We start from the raw sequence: 16,052 nt of genomic DNA on the forward strand, positions 1-16,052 counted from the left end.
ATTATATATTTTTTTATTATTAACTACTTGCCGACCACTCCACGCCAATTGGCGTGAACGCTCCACGCCAAATAGCGTGAACGGCTCTCTATGGGGCTAGCAGGAGATTATGTGCGCATCCCTGCTTGGAAGGCTCCGCTCAGCTCCGCCTTCAGCCTCCCAGCGGCGATCGCCGCTTGGAGACTGTTAGACGGCAATACTGTTAGATGTCTAATTAGGCTGTACAGCGCTGCGATCTGAGGCAGCGCTGTACTGGGGACAGCCGTGTGTTACTGCGGAAGTGATCCACTGTCATAGGCTGAATCCTATGACCGGCGATCACGCTGATTGACTGGCGGGGGGAGGGAGCGGGGGAGAAATTAAAATAAAATAAATAAATTTATTCTAAAAATAATAAATAAATATTTTGTAAATTATTTAGTAACTAAACACTGGGGGTGCGATCAGACCCCACCAACAGAGAGCTCTGTTGGTGGGGAGAAAAAGGGGGGGGGAATCACTTGTGTGCTGAATTGTGCGGCCCTGCAGCTTGGCCTTAAAGGAAACATCCAAGCTGTTTAAAAAAAAAAAAGATCCACTTACCTGGGGCTCCCTCCAGCCCGTGGCAGCCTTCCTGTGCCCTCGCCGCAGTTCCGGAGGGGAGCGATCAGACACCACCAACAGAGAGCTCAGATGGTGGGGAGAAAAGGGTGGGGAGCTCACTTCTGTGCTGAGTTGTGCGGCCCTGCAGGGAGGCCTTAAAGAGGAACTCCAGTGAAAATAATGTAGTAAAAAAGTGCCTCATTTTTACCATAATTATGTATAAATGATTTAGTCAGTGTTTGCTCATTGTAAAATCTTTCCTCTCCCCAATTTAAATTCTGACATTTATTACATGGTTACATTTTTACTGTGGGCAGGTTATGTAGCTGCTGCTAGCTGTTTTGGCCGTTAGAGACAGCTGTAAACAGCTATTTCCTGTCTGTGAACCGTGTTACATTGTAACAAACTGCCAAAAGTACAGCGGTCCCAGAGCTTCTTGTGGGAGGGGTTTCAGCACAAAATCAGTCATACAGCGCCCCCTGATGGTCTGTTTGTGAAAAGCATTATATTTCTCATGTAAAATGGGGTATCAGCTACTGATTGGGATAAAGTTCAATTCTAGGTTGGAGTTTCTCTTTAAAGCTGCTGTGGCCATTTTTGTGAAAAATGGCCTGGTCTTTGGGAGGGTAAAGTGCCAGAGATGTATCTAGAGCAGGCCTGGGTAATGTTTATGCGGCTTGGGCCGCATTGTGCAGATCCCAGACCGCATTCCTTCATTTCCTACCCCCTCCTTCCCTGCAGAGTTGCAAGCAGGCACCGAAGGGTTTGAAACTCACCTCGCTCACCGATGTCCCGCGTCGCACCTCCATGGCAACAGGACGTCACATGACGCCAGCGTATTACATGCTGGCTGCCAGTGTGTAATACGCTGACACATCCTAACGGCACGTCATGTGACGCCCTATTGCCATGGAGATGCAATGCGGGACATCAGTGAGCAAGGTCAGTTTCAAACTACCCCCGGTGCTTGCAACTCTGCAAGGAGGGAGGAGGGAAGGAGGGGAATCCGTCCACTTGTCGGCAGGATGGAGGAGTCGGATGTGACCGGCGGACTGTAGTTTGCCCAGGGCTGATCTAGAGCCAAGAATGGAGTGCCTTGGGCTCTGGGCTGCGGTTGTTTCTGTGTTCTTCTTTTTTAAGGCGTCGATCACCCTCTACCATAATGAGCGACCAGATGCACACATTATTATTATTTATTGGATGTATATAGTGCCAGCATATTACCCCCACACGGTCTAACTCTTAGGCCATCTTACCTTGTAGCTGCCACCAATTCCTCCATGGCTCTTGCCAGCTGCCATTTGTTCTGGATTGCTTTGTGGTTCGGTCATTTTTTCCTGTAAAAAAAATGGAAGTGAACCAATGATGTCTCTTGAAAATAATAGTTCTATGGCTAAAACAGCAGGGATCACAGAAGCATCCATCAGAAGAGACACATGACACCAACATCGCCCTAATAACCGGATTCTGCTATGCAGCTGCACATACTTTCTCCTCACACAGAGGCATCAACACGGAGGCAATGATTGTCACACTGAAGCACTGCCAAAGCTGTAACAAATCCATTTCACTGAACTAATAAAAAAAGGTATTGCAAGTGAATCAGCAATGCGTCAGTGAGATGATCATTACCGAGGCTTTCATTTCATATTATTCCTAGGGCTATGCTACACCGCAGGAGACCACGAAGTTAATGAAGGGAAAGGTGACTGACCATATCCTATGTTATAATATGGAATTTTTCATGACGACATGTGAACTCAGGCCCAGAAATAATGAAATTCCCATGAAAAAGGATTGGGACATTTTGTCTCTCAGTATATTACGTCTATAATACATGATCATGTGTCAGTATATGAAGAACCTATACATAGATCACATGCATCCAATAGTATGGTTTACGTACAGTAAAGAGGTTTGGTAACAGCTCATTTGCTGTTTAGTAGCCTCATGAATGAAAGCGTCAGGTTTTCTAACGTGGGCATTTACTACAACAGGCTGCTGCAAACATTGATTACAGCAAGTGACTTATGACATTGGTCAGCAGCTCTGCACACTCTCCATCCAGCAGAAATAGAAAAAAACAGCCTGGCAAATGTGGAATACTGGAAGTTACTCAGTACACAAATGCTCCAGCAAAGCTCCTGTTAAGTCCAACCCTCTTCCCACTAAGGGCCATGTCACACTGGTGACAAAGCTCCTGCTAAGCTAACCCTCTTCCCATTAAGGGCCAAGTAACCCAGGTTACTTAAACCTTGTACACACACTAGACAGACTCAAGGCTATGTACAAGTGTCCCTCAGGTTTAGTTAATGATCTCATACAACAGAAATGGCCAAGAGCGTTGTTCCTCTCCTTACCCCACCTGCTGGAAGACGATCCATCCTTAGTATTATCATTATATAATTATTTAGTGTTGTTGTCTTCCACAGTGCCTTGCACAGTCCAAAGTCATGTCACTAACTGCCTCTCAGAGGCATTCACAATCCAATCCCTACTATTGACATAGTCTAGTGTCTAAGTCAGGCATGTCAAACCGGTCCTACGAGGGCCGAGATCCTCACACATTTTTTATACAGCTCAAATGAATTGATGGGTCTGAATCAGGAAAGGTGTGGTCCATCATGTAGATTCAGAACACATTCTTTTCTTTCTCAGTCTATTCTAAACACTGGCATGGATCTGGCCCTCCAGGCCTGGAGTTCGACATATGTGGTCTAAGTCTATATAGGTCTATAGTCTAAGATCAATTATGGGGGGGGAAGCAATTACCATACTAGTATGTTTTTGGGATGCTAGAAGAAGCAAAAATGCCTGGAGTAAATCCACCCAAACACAGGTAGCGCATACAAAGTGTCTGTGCCATGTCCTGGCCCACATTAGAACCTGGAACCTTAGTGTGTTTCTCTGTCTTTCTGCACAATGGACTGACCGCTTCATCTTATATAGTTACATAGAAGTGCTTTATTATTGGTTTAGTGTTTGCAAAAGCAGCCCTTATTCAATTCACTTTCTCTCCTAAGAAAACTTAGAAAAAAAGTGATTTGAATAAAGGCTGTATAGGTTGATTCACTAAAGCTTAACGCGCTAAGCAGCGCAGGTTAAACCAGCGAGTGCACGCTATGCGCGGTCCTGTTACACTCTTAAAGTTATGTGTGCTCCTTCGAAGTGCCATGCGATGTGACATAAATTAACGTAGAAGCAGCCGTGCTAGTAAAGTATCGCTGGATTAACCTGCACTGCTTATAGCGTTAAGCTTTAATGAATCAACCTAATAGGCCCATATGCAATTAACTTTTTCTCCTGAGTTTTCTCCTAAGTGATATTTTCACACCTTGTCATAAAATGCCTTTTAACCACTTGTCGACCACGTAATGGCAATGGGCATGAACGTGGCGGCAGCCCCAGGACCGCCTAACGCCAATTGGCGTCACGTCCTGGGGCAGGGTTTGCAGGAGATCGCGCGCGCATCTCCGCTTGAATGATGGAGCTCCGCTACGTCATCAGTCTCCCAGCAGTGATCGCTGCTAGGAGACTGTTAGACAGCAAAACTGCCATCTATTTACAACGTACAGCACTGTGATCTAAGGCAGCGCTGTACTGGGGACAGCCGTGTGACACGGCTGTCCCCCTGGGAGGCACAGAGAGTGATTGGCTCTCATCGGCTGATGTCTATGAGAGCCGATCGCTGGGATTGGGAGGGAGGGGTTAGCAGCAGGGATCAGAGCCCACCAACAGAAATCTCTGTTGGTGGGCAGAAAAAAAGGGGAGGGGGATCACTTGTGTGCTGAGTTGTACGGCCCTGCAGCGAGGCCTTAAAGCTGCAGTGGCCTAAATTGTAAAAAATAGCCTGGTCACTAGGGGGGTGTAAGCCTACAGTCCTTAAGAGGTTAAACCCCCAACAAGCAAGAAAATAGTCAAAATAATTTTGATAGTACTTTTTTAATGGCTTTTTGGTACTTTTTCAATTTTAAAATGCTGAAAAGTTATTTTAAAGTGAAGATGAAAATTATAACCTAGGAGAAAACTCAGCAAAAAGAAAGTGAATTGAATATGGGTCATAATGTTCCATCCTTTGAGAATAAGAAAAAGTGGCAAGTTGCTACTTACATAAAAAAAAATAAACGGCACACAGAGCATTTTCAGTGCTACTGGGGGTCAAGTAATTAATCATTGTATGTATGACAATAATTCAATATATATCAAGAACATGGTGTACCCATAAGCTGACACAAAGTAAAGTACAGGTGCTGAATGAGCTGCTGAACAAGTTGAAGACTGAGACAGGCTGAGCACTTATCCTGTATGCTTTCTGATCTGACGCTGGAGAGAATAATTAGAAAGATAGCAATATACCCATCTGGGAATCATCACAAAAGCTGGCCTATGATGATAATATAGACCTGTTATGCACAAACCTATTGGATAAAGTTTCCCGCCTAGTAGGATTAGGCATTCATTTTGGAAAAAGTACATATATAATAATGACACATCACTTTGACACGCATCATGAAAAACTTGCAGCTCGTAATGGATAGTATGAAATAATGGTAAGATCCAAAACCTTGGGATTTATTAGCATCAAATGAGATTAGATACAAGAGATACAAGCATGTTGAAGTTCTGGTAATAGAAGCTTTTTCAGTCTACAAGACCTTCTACTATCTCCTACCAAAGTGTTACAGAAAGCCATTATTACATAGCTCCAAATTGTCCCTCTTTTGGAGGGACAGTCCCTCTTTGGGAGCTCTGTCCCTCTGTCCCTCTTTCCTTCTCATTTGTCTCTCTTTCAGGACTTTGTCCCTCTTTCTATTTTAATATTTATATTTGTCTACAAAAAAAAATGTTTGATTGACTCTAAACGTTATTCCCATCCTTTAGATTGATATATTACTAATTTTAAAATGTTAATGTGAAGGAAAATGAACCAGGATAGAAAGGACCAGTGTGGTTTGAATTATAAAACAACCTATTTTTCTTATGAAATCTTTATGGTATGCTTGACTAGGGGTGTGACGAGGCGTGATCAAGGGTGTGGCTTAAGTGTCCCTCTTTCTCATATCAAAAAGTTGGGAGGTATGATTATTATTTCAGTTGTCTCTTCTGCCTGCAAAACCTGGCCTCTCAAAGAGAAAGATGAAAAGGCCCTACCTGATGGGAATGCAAAATTGTAAATTAGATAAGAAGGAAGCGCTCCTTGTGTTTAAAAGTATACAATAGATCCTCACCCCTCTCTCAATGCAGAGAGTGGCTTATCTGATTAGATGGCTGAAAATGCCAATATTGACAGTTAAGCAGACAGGCATATTATATTGTTGATCTGTTTTTGATTGTCCTATCTGTGCAGAAGCACCATCCAGGGATCCAATATGGAAGCCGTTGAAGCTCTCCAGATGAGTCCTCAGCAGGATCAGGATATTAGTAAATGACAGACTATTTGTGCCAATAGGTAAGTAACAAACATTTATTGGACGGAAAAATAAATAAAATGCATGCAGTGGCCTGACACGATTCCCAAGGATCACCCTTGTTTCATGAGAGGCAGTTTGGCAATGATGAATCATTGCCAGCCTATCGCTCCAGTGCGTGACACTGAACGCAGCGTCGTGGGCGCAGGGCAGAGCTGAGGGGGGAGAATAAGGAGGGAGCTGGAATTCCTTTGTACACAAAGCTGTGTGGGCGGGCTGTCATCCACAATACTTTGTGATGGGCCCAGCCAAAGCTGTTTCAGGTAATTTCATGGGGGTGCTGTGGAGCGGCTTTGAGGGGTTCCAACCCTGGCAGGCCCACCCACGGGTGCCATATTTATTTTTTTTAAAAGTCATCTGATTTTCTGTGGTTGTAATAATTGTTTTAATCGCCCATGGTAATTACCATAAAGTGCCGATTTGCAGCTTTGTTTGCTTGAATGAACTCTCATATTGCAGTAGGACACCTGGAGCAAACTGAGGCCTAGTCACAGCATGTAGGCAGGCAAAGCCTAGATCAGTTTTGCGGCCCTTAAGTGATCCACCTTCAGTCTGGAATTCTGCCTGTCAGGGAGTGTATGCTTCACTCATGAATCCCAAAACTAATCACATCTTGCCTGCAGTTCACTCCAAAGCTCCCCAAAGATCCAAGGCAGTGGAGAGCACTGGGAAGCCAAGTATTACCACTGTTTACAGGTGCCATGCTATTGGAAGACCTGTGAAGGTGCTGCTCTGGCAATGACCAGATTCACATGGGGAACTAATGACTGCCAGGTTATAGATATCCAGTATACTGCCTGATTGGCCTTTTCTCTCAGTACCCTGATGTGCCCTGCCTGCTGAGAAAATGTTAAGGCATAAATATGCTGCAAAAGATGGCCATCATAGTTTGATTAAATCTAGTCAATAAGTTGTATGAGAACAATTTTATTTTGCAAGGCTCTTTCCAGTGATACTGTTAGACCTTTTAGTACACAAATGACAGATGGAAAACTCACCAATGAGCATACACAAAGCAATGTTCTGTTTCTATTTTTAGTTCACCAGACATAAATATTTAATACAAGAAGATCTGCTCGATCATTATACCTGATAACATTACGAAAATAAATGCTAGTGATTAAACTAATTGTGAAACACTCTTATGGAAATTTCTTGTAAGTACACTGGAAGTTGTTAAAACTCATCTTCTATTTAAATCCCAACCCACACATCTTTGATTTAGCCAGAACATATTTTGCTAAAAATGATCAGCCACTGTAAGCGGTGTTAATAGACATCCAAGGAGGATGTGGGCGTAAGTATGAAAACCATCTGTGAATATCAAACACATGACCTTTAGATCAAATGAGAGGTTTATAGATATTTAACTGGCCAGCGTGGCAGCCTTTGTAGTTGTCCTGATGAACGAGGTTTTCAGAACAAAAGGTCTCTTTGCATCAGTAACGAAATACATCTCCACACTGGCTGGCTGTTTTCATGTTGACCTATAGAATCTGCATGCTATGCAAGCTAGCTACTGTAATAATAAAGCAAGCCACACATTACCAGGTAAACAGCATATATGCTAACAATCTGTCAAACTGTGACATTAGTGGTGAGCCTGTCATCTAAATTCAGTATGCAGTATTTCTTTTGTAGTGGTCATTTAACTAGATTACCACTAGAGGGCATTTTTGGGCAATTTGTTACAGTCCTGAATACCCAATGACATGAAAGAAGTATGGTGTTTTTTTTATCATATTAGTTTTATTCATTTATTGTGTATAACATTAAAAGTATAAAAATATTTTTGCATAGTAAATATGAAACTTGTAATTTGTCTGGTTTTTTTTTCTCGTTTGCTTTTTGCTTTGCCTGCACAATCTCTTGGTAATATTTTCTAGGTAGGAAGAAGAGTTATTTTACCTATTTGTTACAGCCAAGTAGTCTCTAACATAAGGAAGCAAAGTCCCCAGTGCTGGCGAATAATAACAAAGCTAAGTCACTCTCCATGGAGCTATCACACTTATGGGGTCCTTTTATACTGTGTCTGTTGCATTTCATCACAACAGACAACATTGCATTGCAGTTATGTTTCTAAGATATGTGGGGCTTGATTCACAAAGCCGTGCAAACTGTTAAGCACGGGTGTGCTAAACAGTTAGCACGTGAAGTGCCGTTCGCGGACTTTTGCACGGCTTTGTGAATCAAGCCCGTTGAGTGTTGCTTTAGAGTAAAGCACATCATCTGCGCAATTTCTAGACAACGTGCATGTTTACAGAGTCGGTGAAGCATACTTTCATTGTACTGTATGCTTAACTGAATGTGTTGTATCTTCTAATGCACAACGCAACTTTTCCCTCCCCTTGTGTTGCGATCCTATCGCAGCACAAGATGTATAGTGTGAAAGGACTCTTAGTGCCCTGCATCTTTCTTGTATGTACAAAACATTTTTCTTGGATTAAAAAAATAAATAAATTCAAAATCTTTTTTTTCTTTTTAATATTAAACCTATTTTATAAATCAAACAAAAATGGGAACAAAACAACACTCTATGTGTAATGGATGTTGACAAAAAAAATTGCAAATTAAGTAAAAAAATGCAAAGCATTGTAAGCTTACTTGTAGAGCATAGATGGAAAAAGTTTTGTTTAATGCTATAAACTATTTTTTTTTTACTTTTTAAACAATCTTATAAGAACCCAAGGAGCTGGATGTTATTTAAATATATTCAAAAAAGCTCGAGCTTTGTTTTTTCGCCCTAATGGTATACAAAGCCCGATGGCCTCTGATTGATAGTAGTAGTCGCTCCCTTGTGACTGCATCCCAGGTTGTGCTGAATGAGAAGCGCTGTCAGTGTTTTTTGTGCCATGCCTTGCTTAGTCAGCAGCTCTGGCCAATCCGTACATCTGTTTACATCAGCAGTAGTCATTCAGTGGCTTTGTGTACTTCAGAAAGACAACTTAGGGTACAAAAGATTACTGACTGTTCCAACAGTATTGGCCAGGGGTAGGGAAGGGGTGAATAAGAGTGTGAAGTTTGCTCTGAGCTTAACAGGCACTTCATACAAATCAGAAAGACTTATCACATGTAGGGACATATGCAATTCACTTTTTCACCTGAGATAATTTTTCATACTCAATTTAAAATAACTTTCCAGCACCTTTCAACTAAAAGAGTACCAAAAAGTAGGTTAAAAAGTATTTTCAAAATTATTTTGAGTATTTTCTTGCTTTCTGGTGGCTCAAAAGGCATTTTATTGACAAGTTTAAAATTATCACCTAGGAGAAAACTCAGGTGAAAAAGTGAATTGCATATGGGCCGTAGTATCATGGTAGCCAGGGGCGGCGCCAAGGGGGTGCTTTGAGGTGCTGAAGCACCCCTTAAAATTCTCCAAGCACCCTATTAGCACCCCCTGGCGTGAATTGACTTTCGGCGTCTAATAGACGTCGTGGTTAGTTCACCGGCAGCAGCAGCCTGCAGCTCCGGCAGCGGCAGAGCAGGGCTATGGGAAAACGGCGTCCAAAGCCCTGCTCTGGAGACTTCCGAGTCTGCAGTGCAGGGCTTCGGGCGCCATTTTCCCGTAGCCCTGCTCAGCGCGGGAGTTTCAGTTGCTGGCTGCAGAGGATCGTGGGAGCTGCGCACCGGACGGAGGCCGGGCGGGACAGGAGTTCCTCAGGTGAGTAATTTTTTTTTTTCTATTGCAGACACGCAGCCAGCCAGCCAGGTGTATGTTCTGGGCTACTCTGCTACATGATTGAAGTGTTTTCTGGCCAGGTCTGCCTGCCACATGATTGCACGTATTTCTAGTCAAATCTGCTAACATGATTGCATGTATTTTCTGCTCAAATCTGCTAGGATTGCAGGTATTTTCTGGTCAAATCTGCCGACATGATTGAACATGTTTTTTGGTCAAATCTGCCAACAGGATTGAACTTATTTTCTGGGCAAATCTGCTCACATTACGTGTATTTTTTTGAGAAAACCTACACAATTATGTGAATTTTCTGGGGAAAGGGTCACCAAAACTTGGGCCCACTGTCTTTGTGTTGCAAAGGGAACCCGAGATGAGAATAATATTGAGGCTGCCATATTTATCTCCTTTTAAGCAATACCAGTTCTCTGGCTGCTGTGCTGGTCCTCTGCCTCTAATTCTTTCAACCATAGACCCTGAACAAGCATGCAGCAGGTCAGGGGCTTCTGTCATTATTGTCAGAACTGACAAGATTAGCTGCATGCTTATTTCTGGTGTAATTCAGTTCACTACTGCAGCCAAATTGATCAGCAGGGCTGCCAGGCAACTAGTATTGTTTAAAAGGAAATAAATATGGCGGCCTCCATATCACTCTCACCTCGGGTTCACTTTAAATTACAGTTAGCTCCACCCTCATCCAGTCATGGCCACGCCCATTTTTGCTGTGGCACGTAGGTCATCAGCTACCTTGGAAATTGGTCCAGAACCTGCATAGCATCCCCTAAAAAAATCCTGGAGCTGCAACCAATAGTAGCCAAGGAGATTAATTGCGTAACCTGTGTGCTGTTGCAATATTACAGCACCCCTTTTTCATTCACCTACTTCTTAACCATTTAAGAAGTCAGAATGGTATGCCCAAAATATACAAAAAGGGGGGAGCGTTATTAGCTTACTCTAGAATTTTTAAAATATAAACAGCCGTGCCTCTGACTGGACAGTACATCTGCAGTAGTAATATTTTCACAAAGGCCCTTATTCAATTCACTTTTTGTCCTATGTTTTCTCCTAGGTAATATTTGAAAACCTCAATATGATGCTTTTTAACCACTTCAGGCTAGTTATACCCCCTAGTGACCAGGCTATTTTTTTACAATTTAGTACTCTGCAGCTTTAAGAGCTCGCTGCAGAGCCATACAACTTAGCTCACATATGAATCCCCAACACCTTTTCTACCCACCAACAGAGCTTTCTGTCAGTGGGCTCCGAACGCTGCTGCAGTATTTATTTTTTTTATTCATGTGGGTTGACACTTTTCCGTGTTAGGCGGTTCTGGAGCTGCCACCCTCCTGACGCCCATCAGTGTTAGGCGGTCGGGAGGGGGTTAAGCCACCAGCAAGCAAGAAATCTTTTTCACTTTTTCACTTCCATTTTGGGACTAAGATGACATATTATCTCAAGAGGCAAGAGGATTTTAGTTGGAGTCCCAGAAAAAAAAAAGAAAAGAAAGAAAAACAGTACTATGTACAACTCAGGTATGTCTTTATCAAGCACATATTGCTTATTTAAATTTGAACAGTAGGGAATCATCTTGCTAAAAGAGATTTTGATTTGCAATATACTCACTATGGCTCTCTAAAAAAATCAGGCTTGGGATGGACATAGTATGAAGTTAGACCACCTGACACGCACTAGGCCCCAGGCAACTGCATAGGTTGCCTTGTGGATGATTCTACTCTGATGAGACCTGCCATCAGAACAGAAAAAGCCAAGCATAATAAAGGCTAACATAAAAACTAAGAGGTAAATAATAATAATAAAACAAGAACATGAAATATAATCATAACAAATATTAATAACGAATTGCTGAATTTTATCTGCTCTCCAGATCAGTGGGAATTTTCACATTTAGAGAATCGTTTGCTCCTGTCTAGTAATTATTACAAGCTGAGGACACACTTCTATTGCCGCAGCATAAAACGTAGGATCCCATTTAAAAATGACTCTCGATAATACTTATTGTAACACAATGGCTAAATACAAACAACAGTACAGTTAGGATGATACACAATGTTACGCTCATCATATAACATAAAACAAAATCCACACTTAGTATATTATAATTCCTTGCTCATCTGATATATTACAATATATGCTCCATTAATCCCTAGAATAAAATTTTTGTATTTAACTAAGATAAGCCAATCAAGACTGTGAGCAATCCCCACCCATTAAAATGATCATATCCGTAATGCTTTGACCTTAATTGTACCACTTCCATAACAATCGATCTTGTAAACTTAGGATCCCAGTCATCATATACAGGTAATATACAATGCAGTGCTGGTCTCTAAGTACACCTTCAACTCCATCAGCTCCTTCACCCCTGGAGGGAGCAGGAAATCCACAGCAGGTGGTTACAGAAGCAGGGTTCAGCCATAGAATAAAGCAAAGAGGGAGCACTGAGTACTATGGTCATCCCAGGGTCAAGGAACAAGCAGAACTCCACAGATTTGACAATCACAATGTCAGAGGAGGGGAAATCACTGTACCTCTTCTGCTGACTGTTTTCTCAAATGTCCATGTCGTGCTACGCTAGTGTACCATATATATATATGATAGCAGTGAATGGAGCTTTAGATTACCAAGGGTGCTGAGGCAGCAACTGTGTCTATCGCATTGTCTCCATCAGAGTTCACATGAATAGTGTGAGCTGGGCGTCCACTGAGCCCATCAGACACTGTTCTGCCTTACAACTAGACAGCTCATTTTCAGAAGATTAGTGATTAACTTTGGGTCAGCATGTTCAGATTGCCTCACTACAGCACCGCATGCCAAATATTTGGGATCTAATGCAGCTCTCAGCATTTTGTAAAAGTGTCAGTTTGAATCCCCCTGACTAAATAAACAAGAAAAAAAACCTCACAAAAATTAGTTAATGTACATTCAATTATATTCTGCTTCTTAAAAGAAAAGTAAACGTAAAATGGCTCATACACACGTGTCATTTTTTTCGCCCAACTATTGTCTAAACTTGTTGGGTGTGTGTACACGTGGCAAACAACTAGAGGAGCGACTGAAAAGAGGCAGTTTGTCTGACCCAACTGGCAGATTAACTGACCAACTATCCTGCAGGTTGGCCACATGTGTACAAGTCATTTGAATGACTTGTTTTTTGAATGCGGAAATGGTGCCTGCACAGTATGAGCTGGTTGTTTAGTTGGTCAGTGCATGAGTACGTAATGGTCATGCAATTCGTCATGTTGGGTGGTTGGTCGTGCATTAATTTTCATGTGTGTATGTTCCTTAACATAGACCTCACTAGTCTCTTATTCTGTTTTCCCAAAAAGTCTATGGTAGCCCTGCCATTTGTCTTCTCTATCCTCCACAACCTAACCAGAACCACCACAGTGGCAAACAAGTGATCTTGTTTGGACACTTGTAAATAATGGTGTAGTGGGAGGTGGGGCTTGTGATAAGTGGCTCATGGAAAGTAATGTCATTCTTGTCACAAGATCTACTTCCCAGCACACCATTCCACGCGTACGTACAAAAAGGGCGCCCGGACAAAAAGGGCGCGGGGTGTAAACGCTAATTAATAATTAATCATTAATAGCGTTTATAAAAATAGTGTGCTATATTTCGTTTACAAATAATGTTTTACAAAATTATAAATCATGAAATAATGTTTATGAAATCGGCAATTGTGAAAACGTTAATCTTCCCTGTTTCAAAAGTGAAACTTATAATTACGTTTATTAAAAAAACGATAATATATGTTTAATTGTTATAAATATATATTATTGTGAATAACCTTCATTTATGGTTTGTTCTTATAATAAAATCTGAAAATATTCTTTATAACGATGATATAAATATAACTACGTTTGTAATAAGTGTTGTAAAACATTAGTAAGTATTACTAAAATTTTACTAAAACTATACCTAAGCCTACTCTCACACAGAACCCTCCCTGTACCTATCCCTAACCCCTAGACCTCCCTGGTGGTGCCTAAACCTAAGACCCCCCTGGTGGTGCCTAACCCTAAGACCCCCTGGTGGTGCCTAACCCTAAGACCCCCCTGGTGGTGCCTAAACCTAAGACCCCCCTGGTGGGGCCTAAACCTAAGACCCCCCTGGTGGTGCCTAAACCTAAGACCCCCCTTACTGATTGCTTTATTATGTGGATAATAATGTTTTACTAATTGTGGCTGCAAAAAATATATTGCAATTTTACGTTACGTACTGATCGCTTTATTTTGTGAATAATAATGTTTTACAAACAGTAAGGGATAAAACTTTAAATAATGTTTTAATTAGTTAAATAAGATAAATATGTTTAGTATTTTTATAAACGTTATTCGGCACGGGTGCATTTTATAAACGTAAATCACCACAAGCACTGTTATAAATCATTAAAAATCTCCGGGCGCCGTTTGTAAACATTATTTATCTCCGGCGCCCTTTTTTCCTGCTCGGCGTCCATTAAACGTTATTTATTATGAGAGTGAATGGCGGCGCCCTTTTTTCCCGCTTCCCCATTCCACCCTCTGTGCCATTTAGTGCCTTATGTTACAGTTTTATTCTAATATGGATTCAATTCGTTTTTAGTAGAGGTGGGATGAACCCACAATTTCTTTGAATTTGAATACAAATCTAAAAAGGTTCTCGAATATTTCGAACCTCACAAATCCTGTACATAAGAATTCTGTGATCCATGGTATAATTGTCCCCAGTATAGGTAGCCAGGTACAGTTGCCCCCAATATAGGTAGTTTCTGGTATAGTTGCCCCAGTATAGATAGGCAAAGGCAGCCAGGTATAGTTGCCCCCCGTATAGGTAGTCAGGCATAGGTAGTCAAATATAGTTGCCCCCTGTATAGATAGCTAAATGTGCCCCCAGTATAGGTAGCTAGGTAAAAGTGCCTTCAGTATACCTAGCCAAGTATAGTTGTGCCCCCCCCCCCCCCCCGTATAGATAGCTAGGTAAAGGTGCCCCAGTATATCTAGCCAAGTATAGTTGCCCACCCCCATATAGATCACTAGGTAAAGGTGCCCCCAGGAAAGCTAGCCAAGTATAGTTGCCTCCCGTATAGATAGCTAGGTAAAGGTGCCCCCAGTCCAGTATACCTAGCGAAGTATAGCTGCCCGCCCGTATAGATAACTAGGTGAAGGTGCCTATCAACAATGGAGATGAAGATTGTGTGGCACTCCCCTATAGTATTATATGCAGTCACTATGCACTGATGGTCATAAATGATGATTAGAAGACTAAGACACGTGCACCATCCGTCCTATGCCAAGCCTGGTTTATTGCATCATGTAGAAGTTAATTATCCATTGTGGAACGCAGCAAGACCAAGCGCCTAGGAGGACGCAAAACTTCTGTCGCAGGTCCCACCATAGCCCCCCGACACCCCACTGCCACTCGCACAGCTTATCTTACAGCATAACATGTCTATGTGAGTTAAGTACTTTCCCAGTATGGATAATGGACTTCTACATGATGCAATAAACCAGGCTTGGTATAGGACGGATGGTGCATGTGCCTTTGTCTTCCAATCATCATTAACTAGGTGAAGGTGCCTTCAGTATAAGTAACCCCCCTCCTCTACTCTTCACCTAGATTCCGTTCCCCCCTCCAGCATAGATATACACAGTGGCTCACCTGATCAATGGAGCGCAGACCTCTCTCTTTCTCTTCACTGTTCCCCTAGTGACTGGCTCCTGCTGATGACGCTGATGAGGGCACCTTTACCTAGCTACCTATACTGGGGCGATGGTTCTTCATCTTTTAGAAGGTCAACGACCCTAAGCACACAACCAAGATATCAAAGGAGTGGCTTCAGGACAACTCTGTGAATGTCCTTGAGTGGCCCAGCCAGAGCCCAGACTTGAATCAGATTGAACCTCTCTGGAGAGATCTTAAAATGGCTGTGCACCGATGCTTCCCATCGAACCTGATGGAGCTTGAGAGGTGCTGCAAAGAGGAATGGGCGAAACTGGCCAAGGATAGGTGTGCCAAAGCTTGTGGCATCATATTCAAAAAGACTTTAGCTGTAATTGCAGTATTGTATTCCTGTAAGTATTGAGCAAAGGCTGTGTAGACTTACTGTAGGTACATGTGATTTCTCAGTATTTTTATTTTTAATAAATTTGCAAAAACCTCTAGTAAACAGTCATTACAGTGTGTTGTGTGTAGAATTCTTAGGAAAAAATTGAATTAATTTTGGAATAAGGCTGTAACAAAGTGTGGAAAGCGTGATGCGCTGTGAATACTTTCCGGATGAATTGTATGTGTTGAACAACTGCCGGAAGTATATTAAGATT

At 42.0% G+C, this 16,052-nt stretch overlaps 1 protein-coding gene across 3 annotated transcripts in view; it reads right to left on the bottom strand.

The window, feature by feature from the left end:
* SGSM1 (small G protein signaling modulator 1) overlaps positions 1–16,052 on the bottom strand; it is a 556,432-nt gene that overhangs the window by 23,032 nt on the left and 517,348 nt on the right. For 2 of the 3 annotated variants that reach the window (XM_068239081.1, XM_068239072.1), the window contains one exon: positions 1,839–1,919. In XM_068239081.1, the coding sequence (XP_068095182.1) occupies positions 1,839–1,919 (81 nt within the window). Of the gene's footprint in view, positions 1–1,838; positions 1,920–12,275; positions 12,363–16,052 lie in introns of those variants that run through there. The other variant, XM_068239088.1, reaches the window with a different exon arrangement.

Source organism: Hyperolius riggenbachi, chromosome 1 (genome assembly GCF_040937935.1).
Source record: "Hyperolius riggenbachi isolate aHypRig1 chromosome 1, aHypRig1.pri, whole genome shotgun sequence".
Classification (NCBI taxonomy): Eukaryota; Metazoa; Chordata; class Amphibia; order Anura; family Hyperoliidae; genus Hyperolius; species Hyperolius riggenbachi.